This window comes from Alexandromys fortis, unplaced genomic scaffold, assembly GCF_014885135.2.
Source record: "Alexandromys fortis isolate MF-2015 unplaced genomic scaffold, M_Fortis_MF-2015_v1.1 scaffold_13, whole genome shotgun sequence".
NCBI classification, from domain to species: domain Eukaryota; kingdom Metazoa; phylum Chordata; class Mammalia; order Rodentia; family Cricetidae; genus Alexandromys; species Alexandromys fortis.
The window spans coordinates 4,586,943-4,607,977 of NW_026067908.1; the positions used below are offsets into that span (position 1 = coordinate 4,586,943).

The following is a 21,035-nucleotide window of genomic DNA, read 5'->3' on the forward strand; positions in this document are numbered from 1 at the left end:
AATAGCATCCAGTTCTTTTAGCTCCGCTTGAATCTAGGCCCTGTCCAGAAAACACAAGATGCGTCTCTGCTGGGCCCGGTCCAACCCTGTGAATCATACCAACATTCGAGCTTGAGCTCAGAGAGGATTGGAATTTGAGGCCAAAGAAGGCAAAAATATTTCCCTTTCCCATTCTTGTTAAGTTCTTCGGTGATGGGTAATGGAAACAGATGGTCGTGGGTTCAAATCCGGGCTCTGGTCTTCTTATTCACCTACCTGCCTGTTTGCATCACAGGGGGTGGTTGAGATGGGTAGATGGGCCAGAATCCCCAGCTGAGTGGGAATGTCAGTTACACAGTCCGGCAGAGGCCATGCCCTTACTTTTAGAGAAATAGTCTCCTTTGCTGTGCTGTGAGGATTAGAGACGAAGGCATGGAGATAGGAATAGAATGCCGGCAGAGCAAGGGTGAAAGATCTGGAACCACTTTACCAGAGCCTTGTCTTTGGCAGTTTAGGTGGCCAAGTGGTTCCACATCTGATTTGTTATCCTCAACCCTCTCCGAGAGTCAGGTGAGCCCTGCCCAAGGCCAGAGCACTTTTGAAAGGTTTGTTTCACAGCAGAGGTTCCAAGTAGCACCCAAACCCATCCCACCGCCTTTCCACCGTGAAGCCACTGGCGCCAAACACTATTGCTTCAGCTGCTAGTACTTAATGCGCCTCTCCTTGAAACCATTTTCAATTCCTGGGAGCAATATGGTGCCATAAGTGCTCCCTGGTAGCCCCCTTGTCTTTCTGTGATTAGGACCTGTGTGCACGAAGACTCCCGGCCTAATTTACCATCCTTCAAGGTTCACCAAGTTGTTGGCCCAGAGCCAACGGAATGAGGGCGGATGGTGGGGCGGAGAACAAGGAATTGTGTCGGGAAGGGGTCCAGCAGGGTCTTGGCTGGCGCCGCGTTAGCCACAGCCCGGGACCCCAGGGTGGGAGAGGGAACAGAAAGGCACTTGCGCCTGGAATGGTTGCAAAATCCTCCCAGGCATGAGGAAGAAGCTGAGCGCGGAGGCAGTGGCTGAAGGAGCCTTCGGGCTCTGCTCAGGTGCGGGGGGCCTGAGTGGGGAGCGGCCCCACCGCGCAGGCTGGCAGTGGGACGTGGTGCGCGGGAGGCACCCGCCTGGCCCGGCTCCGGGGAGGCGTGGTGCGGCGGCCGCCGGGGCGGAGAGGGGCCGGGGCGGCGGCGCGGGCTCCCGGGAAGTGGGGCCTCGCCAAGCCCGGCGCCTTGGGCGCAGGCCCTCCCTCCCTCCCCGCGCCCGGCGGGACCCTGCGCCTGTGTCGGGAGAGGCCGGCGCGTCCGTCCGGCAGATGCAAGCGGGGCGGGGGCCGGGGGAGAGGCGGGGAGAGAGAACCCACAACAAAACTTGGCCTCGCTGTGCGCACAGCGCGACTTGAATGACAGGAGCCCGCGGCCGCGGAGCGCAGCGGACACCCGGGAGCCTGTTCCGCCCACGGCGCGGGCGCAGCAGCAGGTAGGGGCGCGGGCGGACGAGTGGGCCGAGGGACCACGGGCCATGGGCCGCGGCCCGGGCAGCCCACTCTGACTTCCCGCTCGGTGCCCATCGCTGCTGCCGGGGAGGGTCGCCGCATCCCTCCCTGTCCCGCGGACCCTGCGCAGGAGCATGGTCAGGCACACACACAGCGCAGGGGGGCGACCCCTGCGGGATCAGGGGGGCAGAGGGAGCTTTTTCTACTCGATGCTAGAGTCTGATCCCAGCCTTCGGGCTCCTCCCGCTGCGCACATCTGGAAAGAATCTGCGAGCGGATGGGGAGGGAAAGTGGAGGCACGCGGGTGGGTGACAGGGACTGTGGGGGCAGGTGGAACTGGGAAGGGGTCTGGCCCTCTGCACTGAGAACTTGGGCCCAGGGCATCCCGCGACTTTCCACGTCAGTTCAGCAGGGGCTCCACCGAGTCCAGCACAGACCTCTTTACAGACAAGCAAGCACAGCAGGCAGAAATCAATCTCTAGGGTGCGTGGACAGGTGAGGTGCACAGGCGAGCAAGGGTTTTGACGTTCGGTGCGGTCTAGCACAGTGCCATGCGCTCTGGCCACAACCCCACCGTCTGTGTAGGCAGCTACTACTTCCAGCAGGACAGAAAGGAGCAGAGCGAAAAGCACAGTCGTCCTCAGGCGGGAATGGGGCGCGAAGGGGTGGGGTGGCGCACTGGGCACTGGGCGTGGGGAGTTGGAATACCTGACCTGCAGTCAGGTGGAAGAAGGGGGAGGGGTCGGCTTGGGGCTCCTGTGCTGGAGCCTGGGTTGGAAGGCAGCTGCAGCCTAAGCAGTCAGGGCTAGGGCTAGGATGCAGGCGCGCAAGAGATGGCAAAAGGATGAGCAGTAGCAACATGAGCATCTGCTGGAGAAGGTGAGACTGAGCTCTGCCAGGCACGAAGAGGCACCAGGGGTGTGAGCCGGGAGGACCGCTGGATGGGCCTTTCCTCTACCTCTCCCTTTCATCTTATGAAAGCCAAAATGATCAGCACACACCCCTGGGAAGGGTCTGGGCTGCCCTGGGAAGCTCATCAATGGCTGGGCTGAGGCTTCTGCCTCCTACTGTATACTTTTGGAGCCCTGCCTCCTACTGTATACTCTAGGAGCCCTGGGCCCAGTCTTCAGTGTGCAAGGTAAGAAGTGTCAGATTCGGTGACTTTGTGCACCATGAGTGGGTACTTTTTGTCCCTTCTGTCTGAATCCTGGGTAGGAAGTGGCACCTGTAGGCTTGGTGGGGTCACACACAGAATGCTGATCACGACCTACTGGAATCCTGATGGCTCCCTATCACCAGCACCCTGGCATGGTGGCTGATGCCCTTGGCAACGTGTGTCTCCATCCCTAATTTCTATTCCTCGTTTACCCTGCTTAAACACACCCACCTGTTTCCTGTCCCTATGTCACACCCCACCCAGGCTGTCCATCTGCTTGGAGGGCTTTTCTTTCCCCATGTTCACCTGGGGAACTCCTACTTAGCCTTCAAGACCATCTCAGGGCTATGGGTGGAAGAAAAATGTCAGTTCTAGTCTTAAAATTTATTCTATCTATCTATCTATCTATCTATCTATCTATCTATCTATCTATCTATCTATCATCTATCTATCATCTACCTATCGATCTATCATCTATCTATTGTCTACCTATCGATCTATCATCTATCGATCTATCTATCTATCATCTATCATCTATCATCTACCTATCTATCATCTACCTATCGATCTATCATCTATTGTCTACCTAGCAATCTATCATCTATCTATCATCTATCTATCTATCTATCTATCTATCTATCTATCTATCTATCTATCTATGCATCGGTTGTATCTATCTATACACATGCCATAGAACATGTGTGGAAGTCAGAGGACAACTTGCCAGAATTGGTTATCTCCTACCATGTGGGTCCAGGATTCCAACTCTGATCTGCCAGACTTGGAGACAGGAGCCTTTACTGGTCGAGCCATCATGGCGTTGTTTTCTTCTTTTGTCTAAGACTCCCCACCCCACCCCCTGAGACAGGGTTTTCCCACGTAGCCCTGACTGTCCTGGAACTTGTTCTGTAGACTAAGGTGACCTTGAACTCAAAGATCTACCCATCTCTGCCTCCCAAGTGCTGGGATTAAAGCACACGCCACCACCGCCTCGTTATGACTTATTTTAACTATGTGTCTGTGTGTGCAGGTGCCGGCAGAGGCCAGAGGTATCAGAACCCCTGGAGCTGGGGTATAGGTGGTTGTAAGCCGTCCCAGTGAGTGCTGGGCTCAGATCTTCTGCAAGTGGAGTACTATTCTTAACAGGTGAGCCATTACTCCAGCTCCTGATTCTTATTTATGTTATTTTTATTATACTAGGTTATAAAATGGAGTCTGAACAGATGACATTGTATGTCTTTCTTCTCTGCCTTTCCATAAACTCATTCAACTCCCAGAATCAGGGGCAGCTCAGCCTAATCTAAGACCTCTAGGGTAGGGCTGCTGAGGAGTCTGAGATTTTGGGGGTGGGTAATAGTTGGGAGAGGCATTTGCACTTGCATTTCCAGCTTGCAAATTAGGAGCATAGTTTATGCCTATTCCTGGGCTTTCTCTTGCTCCAGCAAGCTATAGCTCAAAAAAAGATTAGGGGCTCAGTGAGCCTGAACAGGAGGTGATGCTGGGCTCTGAGCATCTGCTCCCAGCCATGCTCATTCTTTCTGTCTAGCTCTGGAATCTAGACCTTGCTTTCCATCCCTGCACCAGCCTTTCAGCCTCTTTATCCCTCGCACAGCCTTGCTCACAACCAGCCTTCCACAGCCTGTTCTCCTCACATCAATAGCTCCTTATCTTCCAGAAACCAGGCGATACTCCGTAGCTAACCTGCCCTGGACTTGTGTCCATTGTGCTTGCTTGTGTCGTTCTCAGTTACCACCTGCCACGGACAGCCCAGGGAGCTTTGTGGAGCTCTCGACATGGACTGTCTGGACCCCAGGCCTTCACACACACCGACCCTCTTTTGTTCTTGCCTGATGCTTGCCCATCAGAACGCCTAGTCTAGGCTTCACTTCCTCTAGGGAGACGTCTATGACAAGGCTATGCTTTCTCTGAGCCTCTGTGAACGCCACACCTCACCCCTCAACTCTCGGGTGACTCAGTTTACCTGACTGTAAAGCTCATCAGTTCATCACCAGACTCTAAAGCAGCACTGTTTAACAAACATGATGTTAGCCACAAATGCAGTGTCAAATGTTCTAGAAGCCATGTTAAGATGAGAGGCCAGAGAGATGGTTCAGTGAGTAAAAGCACCAGCTGTGCTAGCCCTGAACCCACAGGTGCAGAGGAACACACCTGTAATCCCAGCACTCCTACGGCAAAGTGGGAGGCAGAGGCAGGAGATTGCCTGGGCCCTGATGCCCAGCCAGCATGGAGTATGCAATAGAGGCCTAAAACAGGAATGGAAGGAGAAGACACACTCCTGACCTCCACACGCTAACCCTGGTGCGCACATGCCTACACACGCATGCACACGTGTGTGCACATACACACTCACATGTATGCTCACTCTCTCATATACACACTTGCTCATGTGTTCTCTCACACACATGTACACATACACTTTAATTTTTACATTTATTTATTTATTACGGTTTTTTTGAGGCAAGGTTTTTTCTGTGTGGTCCTGGTTATCCTGTCAAACTCAGAGATTCGCCTGCCCCTGCTTCCCAAGTGCTGAGATTAAAGGTGTGCACCACTACCGCCCAACCAATTTTTATTTTTTATTTTTTTTAAAAAATAGGGTCTTACTATACATCCCTGTCTGTCCTAGAAATTGCTCTGTAGACCAAGCTGGCCTTGACCTCACAGAGCTCTGCCTGCCTCTGTCTCCCGAGTGCTGGAATTAAAGGCGTGTGCCATCATGCCTGGCCCAAATAATTTTTTAAAAGTAAAATAAGTGGGCAGTGGCAACTCTCTGTGAGTTTGAGGCCAGCTTGGTCTACAGAGTGAGTTCCAGGACAGGCTCCGAAGCTACACAGAGAAACCCTGTCTCAAAAACCAAAACCAAATCAAAACAAAATAAAACAGATAAGCTTAATTTTGTGGTAAAGCCTGTCTGAACGTGGACTAACCACGCTTTAAGTGCTCCATAGCCTCATGTGGCAGCTAGCATCTACAAGAGGAGACAGGGCATCATGAACCTCTCAGCCAGGAGCCTGCCCCAGACTTCCACAGAGGATCCAGCCTGGTGTGCTTGGCCCCCACAAGAGCAGCCTGGGGTAATGCAGAAGCCCTGGAGCTCAATGCAGCCCCTTAACAGCTATTACACTGACTGATCCCCGTGGGCCTCTGCCCTCTGGTCTCTGAAGTAGTGAAGAAAACATTTTCAGTGTGGTTCAGAATGTTGATATAAATTATGTATTTGTGCAGATAAGCTTGTGGATTTTTATGGAGACCAGCCAAAGGTGAGGGAAGAAAGCCAGCCTGTCCAGTGAGTACCTTGTATATGCGAGGCCCAGCGCCTTTCCTGCATCCATCCCTGGCCTCCTGCTCCAAGTAAATGTGAGGCTTACTCCCCACCTCCCCATGTCTGCTCTGGCCAGAAGACTGGGGAATCAGCTGTGGGGGAGGGGAGGCTGATGGTCTGTAGAGGTGTGGCGGGAGGGGGGGGCAGAATGGAGGACCAGGCTGCTGCCAGTGCCATTCATTTCTGCTCATTGATCTCTGGCACCTAAGAGCTGGGCATCTGCTGGGCTCCCTGGCTCTGCCAGACTAGTGGGCTGGGACTCAAGTAGAGGCCATGTGAGTCGTATGGTCAAAGAATCTAGCTGTTACCCTCTTCTTCCTACCTTTCCCTGGGATACCTTGTCTTCCAAGGAAAGACTCCACCCCATCTGAGCGGGTCATGGTTTATGGTATCATCCACTCTAGACAGGACGGGCATGTGATCTCTCTCATCTCTGTCTCCAGGGCCCAGGGCTAGTGCCGCAGTGGGAGTCAGGATGGCTAGTGGACTAGACATTTCTGCAGCCCATCTAGGGCCGATGGGTTGGGACCAGCCAGACCACGAAGGCCAAGTGTGTTCTAGACATGGTGTCTTAGCATTTTCCTGCTGTGAAGAGACACCTTGACCACGCCAACTCTTATAAAAGAAAACATTTCATTGGGGCTGGCTTACAGTTTAGAGGTTTAGTCCATTATCATCACGGTAGAACATGGCAACATTCAGGCAGACATGGTGCTGGAAAAGGAGCTGAGAATTCTACATCTTGATCCACAGGCAACAGGAGTAAGCTATGCCACTGGGTGTAGCTTGAGCATATATGAGACCTCAAAGCCTGCCCCAATGATGACATGCTTCCTTTTAGGCCACACCTACTCCAACAAGGCCACACCTCCTAATAGCGCCACTCCCTTTGGGCCAAGCATTCAAACATATGAGTGTATGGCGGCCACACCTACTCAAACCACCACACATGGGATGGGGTGAAGAGGGGGTGCTAGAGTGGGTAATGAGGTGGTTGGGGGGCCAACCGTGCTATGGAGTAGAGCCCGGTGGTTCTCACTTGTGTGTTGAAACCCCTTTAGGGGGTCAAACAACCCTTGCACAAGGGTCACATATCAGATATCCTGCAATCAGGTGTTTGCATTATGACTCAGCAGCAAAATTACAGCGATGAAGGAGCAATGAAAACAGTTTTACGTTTTTTTTTTAAATATTTATTTATTTATTTATTATGTATACAATATTCTGTCTGTATGCCTGAAGGCCAGAAGAGGGTGCCAGACCTCTTTACAGATGGTTGTGAGCCACCATGTGGTTGCTGGGAATTGAACTCAGGACCTTTGGAAGAGCAGGCAATGCTCTTAACCACTGAGCCATCTCTCCAGCCCCCCAGTTTTACGTTTGAGGGTTCACCACAACATAGAGGAACTGTGTTAAAGGTTAATACATTAGGGAGGCTGAGAAGCACTGGAGAGAGAACGGAAGGGAGAAATTCATGTTTATTCATTTGTTAAGCATTTACTGTGTGTCCCTCGTTGACCTGGAGAGTGCCCGTGGTCATCATCTTTAGGACAGATAAGAAACTGAAGTTTAGACTGTTTCCAAACTGTCCAAAGTCACACACTGATCTCCACATCTCAGCCTCCAGCGTCACTGCCAACTTCCCAGGTTCCCTAATCCTGCAGAGATAGGCTCTGGTCAGATTCTTCTAGCTGCTGCATGGCTGCATTTCCCGAGGAGTGGTGTGGCAGACCCAGCCTGGCTTGTGTACTGATCACTCCATTCTGGAGTGGAGCCTGAAGCCTGGACACTCACCTGTGCACCACTCAATAGAACATGGTGTCATATAGCGTCATCCACGTAGCAACAGCTGCTCCTGTCCCCTAATGGGAACCAGATGCTCTGTGTCTGTTGCCATCCTCGGTCCTGATAGGACTGTGAGTTTAGACAGCACCCGCCTGGTGCAGCAAGGGTGCAGTGGATTAGGGGAGGTGAGGCTTTGCCTGGGGTCTGTGGTCCTGGGATCAGTGCCTCTCCCTGCCTTCTGCAGCTCAACACATTGTAGAGACATTTCTGAGTCCTTGTGACACCCTGGCCTGTGGGACCATGGGGACAATGGTAGCCAAGTCACATCCTGAGCCTGTACCCATCCCTGCTACCCTGGGGGGGGGGGTATCTGCAGGGGCAGTGGTCACATGAGTGTGTCAAGTCCTGGTGAGGATGGCAGAGTGACTGATCATCAGGGGTGGGACTCATCGGGTCATAGGACGACAGCAGCCTCGGTCACCTCTCTGTCCGACTTTGGGTACACTCAGACGGTACCTACATGCAGAAAGTAATAGGTCTCAGTCTAGGGGCCGTGACTTTTAGTCACAACCCAAGCCAACTATCGCTAAGCCCTGGGGCAATCTCAGACTCTACCCATCCCCCACCCACCCCCACACACTGTACCTCTTCAGTTATTTCTTGGAAATTGCCGACCACACAAGAGAGGGGAAGGGCATTTGGGGCAGAAGGAATAGTATGTGCTAAGGCCTGGAGGGAGGGAACACTAAGTAGTTCCGTGTAGTTCAGCTGGTGATGGAGAGGGAGTTGGAAGAGTCAGGGCCGAGTTCTGGGATCCTCTGTGGGAGCTGGAGCAGAGCGTCACACCTGCTAGGGGAGAGGCAAAGGCTTGTCACATTGCCTAGGTCAGGACAGCAGGAGTTTCTGTGAGATAAGGGTGCAGATTCCTCAGGACGCAGGCTGGTGAGGGCTATAGGCAGTTTTGCAGCCCTGACTAAGGACAGGGCTTCATGGCCCTCCCATCACTACAGAGGAGACCCTCCATGAGAAAGGGTGGCAGTCGCCGAGCTCTTGAGTGCCACTGTCTTAGTCTAGGGGGCCCTTCCAGTGGCCATAACTACATGCCCAATGTATGGGATCAGTGAGTCACCCGGCACGGAAGTGAGCCTGAGCCATCTCCCCCCCCCCCCCCCCGCAGGCACCATGGCCAGCAGCAGGGGCCTACCACTCCTGCTGCTGTTGCCCCAGCTGCTCCTGGGCCCTGTCCTGGCTGTGAAGGCTCCTGTGTTTGGCCGAAGTGACCTCCACAGCCTGAGCCCTGAGGAGAATGAATTTGTGGAGGAGGGACAGCCTGTGCTAGTCCTGAGCCCCGAGGAGCTAGAGCCGGGCCCAGCCACCATCGACTGTCCCCGTGACTGTGCCTGCTCCCAGGAAGGTGTTGTAGACTGCGGTGGTATTGACCTGCGTGAGTTTCCAGGTGACCTGCCCGAGCACACCAACCATCTGTCCTTGCAGGTGAGGCTGATGCTCCAGCTGCTACTCCCAGCTGCTAACTTCAAGCCTTCAACATGGTCACATAACTCCCTTCTTACCCAGAATCTCCAATTTTCAGAGCACCCCCACCCCCGCCCAGTTCAGGGTAGCAAGGCAGATCATACTTAGGGAGTCCTGGTCCCACCCTTACGGTGTCAATGATGCCCTGGTTACAGAGGCCTGATATATAACCTGCTGGTTCATTGAGGAGTCTAGGCTGTTCAGCTTGTAGCGTAAAAATGTCTCACCGTGGGCACAGAGTTGCCCAACAGTTGAATAGATAAGAAACCACTAACACCATTTCAGGACTAGGAAAGCCAGGACAAGGGGATCCAACTCCAGGAGGAAGTGGGCTCAGAGCATAGCGTGGGAGCACTGGCCCCTGCTGAGGCCCTCCTGACTAGATGGATGGACCCTGGTGCATCTAGGGCAGTCCTAGGGGAGGGACGAACTGTTACACTTTCTCTAGAGGAGATCCAGCAAAGGCAGAAGATCTCAGTGGGGCGGGGCTAGGCAGGCAGTTGGCCAATGAGGGGAAAAAATGAACTGAAGCCAGTTCTTAATAGGTTCATTTTATCACCCATTCGCACACAGACTGTATGGACCTGCTGTGGGTATCTCTGGTTCTGTGTGGGGTGTGGGGTGTTGGGAAGGGCATGGTTTCACTCTGACTTAAGTGCTCACTGTATGTGGGTGAGACAGACAGACCAATGAGTAGACAAAAAAGTCAAACAGCGATAAAAGGCTTAGCCAGGCAGTGGTGGCCCACACCTTCATCCCAGCACTCGGGAGGCAGAGGCAGGCAGATATCCGAGTTTGAGGCCAGCCTGGTCTACAGAGTGTAGCCAGAGTTACACAGAGAAACCATGTCTTGAAAACAAGGAAGGAGGAAGGGAAGGAGGGAGGGAGGGAGGAAAAGAGGGAGAGAGAGAGAGAGAGAGAGAGAGAGAGAGAGAGAGAGAGAGAGAGAGAGAGAGAGAATTTGCCCTATGGGGTCCAGACCAGGAGAGTTTTCCTGGTGTGGTCAGATCAGAAACCTAGTACCCAAGGGGAGTGGGACTGTATAACAAAGAAGGGGAGCTAAGTGGCTTCTGTTCAGGGACAGCCCCCCTCCCCATCTCCCCACAGAACAACCAGCTGGAGAAGATCTACCCCGAGGAGCTGGCTAGGCTGCAGCGGCTGGAGACACTCAACCTTCAGAACAACCGCCTGACCTCCCGAGGTGAGGGGACATCTCCAGAGCTGGGACACCTGCTCAGGGGCCTGGGACACGGTGTGTGTGTGTGTGTGTGTGTGTGTGTGTGTGTGTGTGTGTGTGTCTGTCTGTCTGTCTGTCTGTCTGTCTGTCTGTCTGTCTCAGAGGCTTGAGAGGAATGGTGGCCACGGAAAAAACTCACCTTGGAGAACCTGGGGTGAAGGGGAGCCAGGCTTCGGCTGGACTGCAGGGGTGCTCTCTGATGTTATCCTGACCCTGCTGGGGGTGTCTGGGACCCAGGAGGTAGGACTTCGGGCTCCTGGGGCCTTGTCAGTGACTCTCCAATTTGCAAGGGCCCTTAGAATCCAAGAGCAACATCTGCAAGTTGTCTTTTCTCCCTGAAGACCAAGTAAAATACATAATTGGGATAGAACTTTCAGGAAACAGAGTGGAAGGGGAGAAGAAAACCCTAATCCCGCCACTTAGAATTAATCAATATTAAGATTTGGTACTCTCCCTTCCCCATTTTAAAAGAAAGCAGCTTTATTGAGATGTAATTTATGTACCATAAGTGACCTGGTTTAAAAGTCCACTCCAATCTGGTATGTTTCAGCGAGTTTACGCAGTATACAGCCGCCTCTGTGATCTGCAGTCCTTCATCCTAGGTTTTAAAGCCACAACTGAGCTCCTGCAATCGCTGCGGTGGCGCCTGCTTTGTTTCGCCTAGCAGCTTCTCTCTCGCACTGTTGCAGGAGCTCTATCTGGCTGTCACTCACACCCAGCAGGGTATTCCATGGAGAGACGGCCGGCCTGGCCGTGGCTTATATAACTGTTCCTTCTCCTTTGACTTGGGCCCGTCCCAGCATCTGGGGGTCCTGGAATGGGAACTGGATGTCAGAGGCCAGCACATGGCTGGAGAGGGGCCAGTCTAACTGGTCTCCTTACAAGCCAGCTGTCAGAGGGGACCAGGGGTGAGGCCTGCCCCTACACAGAGCCTATCCCAGCTTGGCTGCACCTGCCTATAGGTGGGGCTGAGGTTGAAGGGGGGCTCTGACCCCTTGTGCAGCCATCCCCAGGGAAGCACTCCTTCTGGCTTCAAAGGGTTAAGCTAGGTCACTCAATCCCCAGCAAGCACTTAGCTGCTTCCTTCTCTGCTTGGGCCACATCAGGAGGAGAGAGAACACAGGATAAACACAAACTGGTGGGGAAGGGAGGGAGCTGCCTAGCAAGTGGGTGGTTCGCCTGCTCCCCTGCAGTTTATCCTTCATCCAGGGCTCTGACCTGTCCTTTAAAGGGCTCCCAGAGGAAGCATTTGAGCGTCTGACGAGTCTCAATTACCTGTACCTGGCCAACAACAAGGTGAGGGTCATGGAGGGTGGGCGGGCTTCCCTGCCCTCTTGGCTCTCTCTTCCCTTGCGCTCTGTGATTGTCCCCCAGTGCCCTTTCCAGCCTGACTTCAAGGTCCTTGTCATGGCTGTTGAGAAGGGGACGCTTGCCATCCCCTATAAGCTAGAGCGTGTCTGTTGATGAAGCAGCCAAGGTCTCCAGCACGGATGGGTGGAGGGAGAACCCAGGTTGTCACACAGGCCCTTGAGCAGAGCCATGACGTCTGGGCCCAGGGGAGGTCTGTACAGCTTGAGGTGGCATGCTTCTGTTCTCCCCAGTACTCAGGACTGGGGTAGGAGCATTGAAGTCGGGGAATTTGAGACAAGCCTGGACACGAGGAGACTTGTTTCAAAATGTGTAGAAGTAAATAATAAACAGAAAGACAGAAAGGCTGGCAGGAGTGAGCTTGCCTTCCCTCTGTCCAGAGCAACTTTTCAATCACACTCTTCCTTCTGACCTCTAACCCCTTCCCAGGAGCCCAGGAGCCCAGGAGTGTGGGGCCAGGTGCAAAGGGCTTTGACTACCAAGCTAAGGGCTATGGGAACCGGGCACATTTTGTTTTATCAAAAGATGGAACGCTCGAAACATCAGAAGTTTCTACGTTAGGAAAGTGACTTTGGTGTCAGGGAAGAACCCAGGGAAGGGAACAGATAAGCGCCCAGTGGCAGGGCCCAGAGCTAGCCTCTATTGGTCTTTCTGCTGGCTCTTTCCTTTCCAGCTCACCTTGGCACCCCGATTCCTGCCAAATGCCCTGATCAGTGTGGACTTTGCTGCCAATTATCTCACTAAGATCTATGGACTCACCTTTGGCCAAAAGCCAAATCTGAGGTCAGAAGTCAGAGGGATGATCCTGGGTGTGGGAATGAGTGCGTGTTGGTGAGGTGGAGGGTTTGGGGGAAGCTGGGACAAGGAAGGGATCCAGGCAGGCCCTGAGAAGGGGCCTTCTGTGCTGTGCTGTGTGTGGGCTGCAGGCTGTGCTCAGGGCTGGCGGAGGAACAGCCAGGGCCTAGAGGAGCTCAGGATCCAGAAAGCTGAGACCTGATGGATGAGGAGGCCTCTGTGCAGTAAATGAGGAATGAGCTTATGCATGGGAGTGGTGGGGTCTGGGAGGGAAGAGCAGCTTCCGGCCAGCAATGCTGCCCTTCTTTGAACTTGATTAAGGGGGTGTGACCATTCCTGGGACCCCCGCACTGAACTTCAGATGAAGGAGTCTGGGCTGGGACCAGGAAGTCCTGTTTCTGCCACTAATTTATGTGGTGACTTCTGGCAGGGTGCCGAGCCTTTTGGTCACTGTCCCTGACCATATAGGGGGTTCTGAAGCCCTTTAACTCTGCATCCCCGGGTTAAGATAGTAGAAAAGTACCCTAGGCCCTGATCTCGTCTTGGGTAAAGTATACAGCAAAGCTGGCCTAGGGCCGGGGAGCCCAGGTGGGGTGAGGACTGCACCTCAACCCCACAGGTCTGTGTACCTGCACAATAACAAGCTAGCAGATGCCGGGCTGCCGGACAACATGTTCAACGGCTCCAGCAACGTCGAGATCCTCATCTTGTCCAGCAACTTCCTGCGCCACGTGCCCAAGCACCTGCCACCTGCCCTGTACAAGTTGCATCTCAAGGTGGGGAGCAGAGAGGGCAGATGTGGGGTAGAAGCAGACCCATGGCCCACAGAAACCAACTGAGGGAGAAGCATGGCCCAGTTAGGTATAGAGATGCTGAGTAAGACTGAGAGTCCCGTGCAAGAGTATTAGCTACCTAGGGGAACAGACAGCTCTATCTGGGCACCTACCTGACCATCAGTGTGGGTTTGAGGGGTCTATCAACACACCCAGACACTGCAGGTATGGCCCCCCTCTTGCTGGCCCCCAGGCTTCTCTGTGCACCTCGTCCTGTGCCAGGACCCAGGTCTCTTACTTTACCCCCTCCCTGCCTTTCCTTCTAGAACAATAAGCTAGAGAAGATCCCCCCTGGGGCCTTCAGTGAGCTGAGCAACCTCCGGGAGCTGTACCTGCAAAACAACTACCTGACCGACGAAGGCCTGGACAATGAGACCTTCTGGTGGGTCCTTGTATCACCTGCATCTTCCTCATCACCATGACACCGGGCGGTCCCAGCTGGTCCCAGCTCACGGTCATGTGTCTACTTTCCTTGCTTGCTTTCCCTGGAGAAGAAACTTTGGGGCTTGTGTCTTTTGCCGTTTCTGTCTCGGGGAACAAGTCAAGTGTATAGATAAGGCCTGCTGAGACGGCAGATGTGGGATGTGGGCTCCTGCTTAGCATCTCAGTCCCCTCCTTTCTCCAGGAAGCTCTCGAGCCTGGAGTACCTGGACCTGTCCAGCAACAACCTGTCACGGGTCCCAGCGGGCCTTCCCCGCAGCCTGGTCCTGCTGCACCTGGAGAAGAACGCCATCCAGAGCGTCGACGCTGACGTGCTGACACCCATCCGCAGCCTTGAGTACCTGCTGCTGCACAGCAACCAGCTGCGGGCCGAGGGCATCCACCCGCTGGCCTTCCAGGGCCTCAAGCGGCTGCACACGGTGCACCTGTACAATAACGCGCTGGAGCGGGTGCCCAGTGGCCTGCCCCGCCGAGTTCGCACCCTCATGATCCTGCACAACCAGATCACGGGCATCGGCCGTGAGGACTTCGCCACCACCTACTTCCTGGAAGAGCTCAACCTCAGCTACAACCGCATCACCAGCCCACAGATGCACCGGGATGCCTTCCGCAAGCTGCGCCTGCTGCGCTCCCTTGACCTGTCTGGCAATCGCCTGCAAACCCTGCCTCCGGGCCTGCCTAGAAATGTACACGTGCTGAAGGTCAAGCGGAATGAGTTGGCGGCCCTGGCACGCGGGGCGCTAGCTGGCATGGCCCAGTTACGGGAACTCTACCTCACAGGCAATCGACTGCGGAGCCGGGCCCTGGGACCCCGAGCCTGGGTGGACCTTGCTGGTCTGCAGGTACTAAAGGACTTGGCCGCATGGGGGCACTGGGAGGAGAGATGATGGTGGGCCTACTGTGATGGCTGCCCTGAACTTACTCAGCTGCGGGGATGAGGGACAGCTGTGCCAGGCGCCAGGTTCCTGTGGGTTAGCCAGACTGAACTAATTCACATTTAGATACCTGCTGGGAGGCTGACCTCAGGGTAGGAGGGTTGTGACCATGCATTCCAACCTACTTATAGGTTCAAAAGCAAAGGGCAGAGCCTGTGTCTGGGGTGGCCGGACCAGGTCACCACAGGCAGACCTAGGCTTGAGAAGGATGGTAGAGGTGAGAGAGAGTCATGGCTTCAGGTCAGGGTCCCTAGCTGAGGAGGACTAGGGGGCAGTTTGGGCAACATGGTCCCATGGCCCTGAAGTACAGAGCAGGTGCTTGCAGAAGACTGGGCCTTGATGTTGGAGGTTGGGGTGCTGTCCTTATTGGTCTTACCGGTCAGCCACGGGGCAGGATGGGAGAGCGGCTCAAGGCACTCTGGGAATGGCTGCTGTGGCTGTGCAGGGTATTCCCAAGGTCAAACCTCTTTGGGGAAGAGAAGACGCTCCCATGTGAGGGGAGCAGCGAGCAGGTGGAATTCATCAGAGCCCTAAAGAGGGGCCAGGCCTGCTACAGCGCTCTTCTCCTCCCAGAGATATTCTTCATGACAGAGGCTGAGAACCTCCACACTGTCCCCCTCCCTCAGACCTCCTCAGGGCCTGCTCTGTAGATGCCACTTCTGAGGTCTCTCTCTACACTGTTTTCTTTATAAGCTTCATCAGCCAGGCCTTGGGTCCTGTAGGTTGTCAGTTGCCTGTGTTCTGGGTAGAAGGAGAGGCCCACGCTTTAGCTCCTCCCTCAGTTCCAGCTCTCCACTTAGGCTGCTTATGCCCCAGGCCAAGTCCCCCCCCCCATTTCTGCACTGAACCTCACCTTCCCAGGGTCTTACCACTCTCCTAATTGAATAGCATCTGCACTCCTATCCAAGTCTTCTGGAGCTCCCTGCTTCCATGAGGTCCCAGGCCAGATTCCCGGCTATAGTTTTCAAGGCTCCCCCTGCCCCTGCTCAGGCGCACATCAGTTCTTCTGCGGGGAGCACTCTGCCTGCTCTCCTTCCTGGAAACATCTTATCAGTTAGCAGGGACAGGCAGGTCAGACACCTCCCCGAGCCTCAGCCTGGGCATCTGGAGAGCAAGCAGGGACTGTCCCTCACACTGTGGGTCTTTCGACAGCAACTGCTTCTTTTTCCTCAAGTCCACCCTGTGCTAATGCCCTGGAAAGCGCTTCCTGGCTCCAGGCTGGATGAGGCCTTTCCCTGCTCCCTCCTTACAGCCAGGCCCAGGGCTTATTTAATCAGGCGCTGGTCCATCTACACAGCCCGGCTGTCTTCCTGAGGGTGGAGATGGTGTGTGTCTGAGAGAGTCCATGTCCCCAGCACCCATGGGTGCCAACCATCTCTGGAATGAATGAGGGAGTGGTGAAGCCGAGAGTGGGAAGGGTGCCCGCAGCTGTGAAGACAAAACGGGAAATAAGAAGCCCTGTGGGCAGAGGAGGTGACAGAGCTGGAAATTTTGGGTTTCGTTGCAATCCTGATGCTGACTCACAAAGCTGTGTGGGATCTGGGCAATGACCCCGAGTCCCAGCCTCTTGGGGTGATGAAGGAGCTTCAAGAGCATGAAGTCCCATCGTCGGCAGCACTAGTGTGGGTCTGGAGAAGGTGCATGTGCACTCAGAGGGGCAGCGAGGGTGGGCACAGTGCAGTGTGTGCCAGGTCCCCTGCTCCACTTCCCTGGCTATAGCTCCTGGGCTCCAGGCACGAGGTGACTCTGAGCCTGCCCAGCCTGGGGCCTGCTTGTTGTGACAGGGTTTCTACAAGTCTTGTGCCCACTCTCCTGGCCCCTGTACATGCGACCTGCACATGTTGATCCTGGCGTGTCTAGTCCGATGGAAGTGACAGGTGGATTAAAGGGGACAGGCTAGGATTATGATACGCAAGCAGCATGGCTATGACCTCATGAGCAAAGGCAGAAGGGCCTGGGTAGGATCTACATCAGTTAGAACAGTATTTGGAGTCTGGTGCAGCGTGTCCCAGCCTCTTACAAAGGGTGAGACACCCCCCCCCACCGCTGCCACTGGGGTTCTCATTAGATATAGTTAGACTGTGGCTTGGTGGGAGCCTGTAAACTGTTAAGTGCTCTGCACAGGTGGGAGTCCTTGATCCCCTGCTCGCCTCTGCAGCTGCTGGACATCGCTGGGAACCAGCTGACAGAGATCCCCCAGGGGCTGCCCCCGTCCCTTGAGTACCTGTACCTGCAGAATAACAAGATCAGTTCCATTCCTGCCAATGCCTTCGACTTGACCCCCAACCTCAAGGGAATCTTTCTCAGGTAGGAGTCCCTGAAGCCTCCTTTGCCCCCTCCCCTCCCCCACCCCATTGCACCCCCTCCCCCACCACACACCTAACAATAGATGGGCAGTTGAGGTGGCTTGCAGGTAGTGTGAGCACAGCTCTGCAGGCCTGCGATGGCTCATAGGTCTCTTAGCGGGCATCAGGCACGTTGATGACTAGTGTAGGGTGTTGCTGTTTGCCATGGGCATGGGAGGAGGCCCAGGGAGCATCTTGCTAGCCCGCAGCTATGCAGACACGGGTGACAGTTGTGTTCACAGCCAGCCACGTGGGGCTCACTAGATGCCTAGTTCCCACTGGACTCTGGGGTTAGAACTTCAGGGAACTCAGACCCCACAGTCTATGGCTTCTTCTCAATCCCTCCCACACCCCAACTCGACCCCCCTCACCTTGCCAAAATCAGAGAGGAGACAGAAGACAGCAGAAGGTCCAGGGTGGTGGCACTGGTGTGGTGTGACTTGGGTTTCTGAGCAGCGCTGAGGCACCGTTGGGTCTAAAGTCAGGACTGAGTACTCTTACCAGCTCAACTATGGCCTTGCCTGTGTGCCAGACAGATCTTGGCGTTGGTGCCAGAGGGCAGCAGAGGCCACTCTCTGGCTGCCACTCTATCTCTGAAGTGGGTGTATGTATAGTGGGGGACTTCTCTGCCTCGCAGGTGACAGTCCCAGCCGTCCCCTTCCTCTAAGCTCTCAGCGCCGTAACAGGTCTACTTGCCACGGTGCGCCTTGCAGCTTGGCTCCCCACCTTTACAACTTGCTGTCCCATGTCCCAGACACCTCTCTGCCCTTTTCCCTTTTGAGCTGGGCAGGCATAAGGGCATCAGCCTGAGCACCTGACACTGACCCCTGGACCGCTGCTCAGGTTCAACAAGCTGGCTGTGGGCTCCGTGGTGGAAAGCGCCTTCCGGAGGCTGAAACACCTGCAGGTCTTGGACATTGAGGGCAACTTTGAGTTTGGTGACGTTTCCAAGGACCGGGGCCATATAGATGAAGAAGAAGAAGAAGACGAGGAGGAAGAGGAGGAGGAAGAGGAGACAGGATCGTAACGGAGTGACATAGATCTGACCCAGGTGGGTGGTCTCTGTGTCAACTTCACCCCGTCCTCTATTCTATCCCTTTATTTTGAAAACCTGTCCATTGGTTTTGCATGTAGGATTGCACCATGGGAGAGGTTGGTGTGTGTGGCATAGTGCCCATGGAAGCCAGTCTGCGCCCAAGGCATTCTAACAGGGGGATGAGTACGGTACTGGGAGATACCTGGGGTGCAGAGACTCCCACATCTGGGGCTCAGGGGCGAGGCCTGAGCTGGAGATGGGAGTAGTCGCTGTAGGCCTTGAGATAGGTATAGACACCGAGGGAGTTAGAAGAGCGTGTCCAGGACAGAGAGGGAGAGGGTAGCCATATAGGGAGTTTGCACACACTCATGTGTGCATGTGTGCATGCTTTCCTCCAGGACACAATCACAGGCAATAACAGGTACATATCTGTGTGAACAAGTGTGCACAGAGGAGTATCTATGGGTACCCATTCGCACAGGCTTACATATAGACACACATATACACACATACCTAGTACATGCATGGATTTCTCTAGAAGCAGGGGACTCAAGCTGCTTCAGTGCAAAGAGCTCGAGGGAGGTGGTCTCTGCTGAGCCTAAATGATGTGTCTATACAGTCCTGCGACTTCCTAGGGAACACCCGAGAAAGGCAGGGGTGGAGAGAATGTTTGGGAAGTCAATGAATATATCTGCTCTGGGGTAGCAAGAGCTGAGGGGATGGTAGAGGGAGGCCATGTAAAGCTTGCGAAGCCCGCTCTGCTTGGTGTTCCTTTTGGCACAGGTGGCATGGATGCTCGTGGGATATGCCGTGGAGGGAGGGCGGTGCAGGGAGGGGAGCGGGTATGAGGGCTGCGGTAGGGGTAGGGGTTTCAGAAGACTGTAACTGTCCCACTGTGGAAGGAGGGCCATGGAGCTGAGTGGCTGCAGTCACAGGCTGACTAGTGGCTTAGTGGCTGGATCTGAAGTCACATCAGCCCGAGATCATCCGCTTTCTGTCCATGCAGTGGAAGATGCCAAGCAGGGATTTGGATTCATCCATGGCTGCCTTTTTGGTTAGGGTTGTGGGTCCCGAAAGACAAGGAACAAGGAAATGGGATATTAACAGTCTCTGTCCTGGGGGCCAGACTTGGTGAGGAGGGGCAGGTGGAAGTGTTGTAGCAGAGATGTGGGGTGGGGGGTTGCTGAAACCTGGGCAGGTGATAGGGAGTATCCAGGCAGAGAGCAGTGGTCAGGGGGGATAGCTAAGGTTCCTTAGGATTTCAGAGAATGTATTAAGGGCTGTGAAGTCAGGGTGTGGCCATAGGAGGAGGCTGCTGGTCATGGCCACAGTTAGGATGCTGACTTGAAGTAGGGCTTGGAGCTGAGAGGAACTGGTGGTGGGGGGTTATTGATGGGGGTGACAGCTGTGAGGATGGATGATGGGAACAGGGTACACCTATGACAGAAAGCATGGCAGGGTTGTAAGCATAGGGGGGCAGATCCAGCTACCAGGGACAGCTGTGGAGGTAGAGTCCTTGTCCTAAGGTACCGTCCTTAAAAGTCAGGGGTCAGCGGGAAAGGATAATTGCTATCCCACGAGGACTCTCTGGGGTTAAGGAGAATCTTCCCCCTTTGTGGAATGTTGGCCATAGCCAAGCCAACCGAGTGGAATGCTGGGAGAAGTCCCAGAGAGTTCTGGATTCAAGCAGGGCACCTCCCCATCCCCATTCACAGTAGCCTAGCTTCCAATCCCCGCCTCCCCCCCTTCCCCCGGTTCATTTCATCCAAAGCTGTTTGGAGCTAGCCCTGACTCTACAATGTGTTCCACAGGACGATGGACCACCGGACTCCTTCTGCAGCCCAGGCCTGTGCCCCACGAGCGTCCCCTTCTGACACACCCAACGCTGAGCCCAAGGGGCATCCGAATGCCACAGGCTAAACACAATCTCCTGTCCCACCTCTTCCTGTAATATGCTACACAATCAGACACAAGCAGATACCACACCCCCAGCCTGGCCACACAGGCACACAAATAGCCAGCTGCACATGACCTTCCAGACTGGCTGACTTCACGGTCCCACACCAACACACACACACACACACACCATACACCCTGACCTCTGAGTCCACACTGGCCTGGTACACTCAGGCAACTGCTCTCTCCCCAATTTACATAAAGAGTGACCTATGCCACCGAAAGTTCCTGCTTCTGGCCAGCTCTGGCCGTTAACAGTTGGCCATGTGCCTTGTCCTCTGTTGTCTCTCCCTTGGAGACTCCAGTTGTCTCCTTGTTCATGGCCAGGTGCTTTCTCCCTCTGAGACTCACAAAAGCTGGCTTTTGTTTTGTGCCTTCCCTCTGGGGATGCGAACCTTCTAACTTCTACCATGGCCTTGCCCCCTCCCCAGGTGCTGGGGCAGTCCCACCACAGGGAGCCCCCTTTTTGCTGTGCCCTGGCAGGCCACAGGCACTTTCTGAGGACATTCTCAAGAAGGAGGGGGAGGGAAAGGAGGCAGCTGTGCTTGATGGGGGTTGGGGGGGTGGCAGCTGCGTTGGTCTTCAGTTCTGCAGGAAAGTTCTGGGTACCTTTGGTTTTGTTTAAGAAGGAAAATATATAAAGATAAAAGTCTCAAAGCTGATTTTTCCTGTTACAGAAAAACTAATATAAAGTATTACCCCTGCCCTTGCAGCCATGTTGTGTCTGTGTGTGCTTCCCTCAGGAGCTGGACTG

The 21,035-nt window shown here is 54.5% G+C and overlaps 1 protein-coding gene across 5 annotated transcripts; it reads left to right on the forward strand.

The window, feature by feature from the left end:
* Positions 1-931: 931 nt before the first annotated feature.
* On the forward strand, positions 932-20,993 carry Podn (podocan). Of its 5 annotated transcripts, none has more exons than XM_050136293.1 (13): positions 932-1,075; positions 3,705-3,820; positions 5,921-6,052; positions 8,980-9,296; positions 10,443-10,536; positions 11,804-11,868; positions 12,614-12,723; positions 13,355-13,511; positions 13,835-13,950; positions 14,194-14,851; positions 17,103-17,251; positions 18,133-18,340; positions 20,137-20,993. In XM_050136293.1, exons 4-12 carry the CDS (start codon positions 8,985-8,987, stop codon positions 18,314-18,316), a joined length of 1,845 nt encoding a protein of 614 aa, XP_049992250.1. In that variant the 5' UTR covers positions 932-1,075; positions 3,705-3,820; positions 5,921-6,052; positions 8,980-8,984; the 3' UTR covers positions 18,317-18,340; positions 20,137-20,993. The 5 variants fall into 5 exon arrangements, 4 of the variants coding, with proteins under 4 accessions (XP_049992250.1, XP_049992248.1, XP_049992249.1 ...); XM_050136291.1 differs by lacking the exon at positions 932-1,075 and adding an exon at positions 1,161-1,502; XM_050136292.1 differs by lacking the exon at positions 932-1,075 and adding an exon at positions 1,161-1,502 and having other exon boundaries at positions 5,921-5,981.
* The last annotated feature ends 42 nt before the right edge of the window (positions 20,994-21,035 follow it).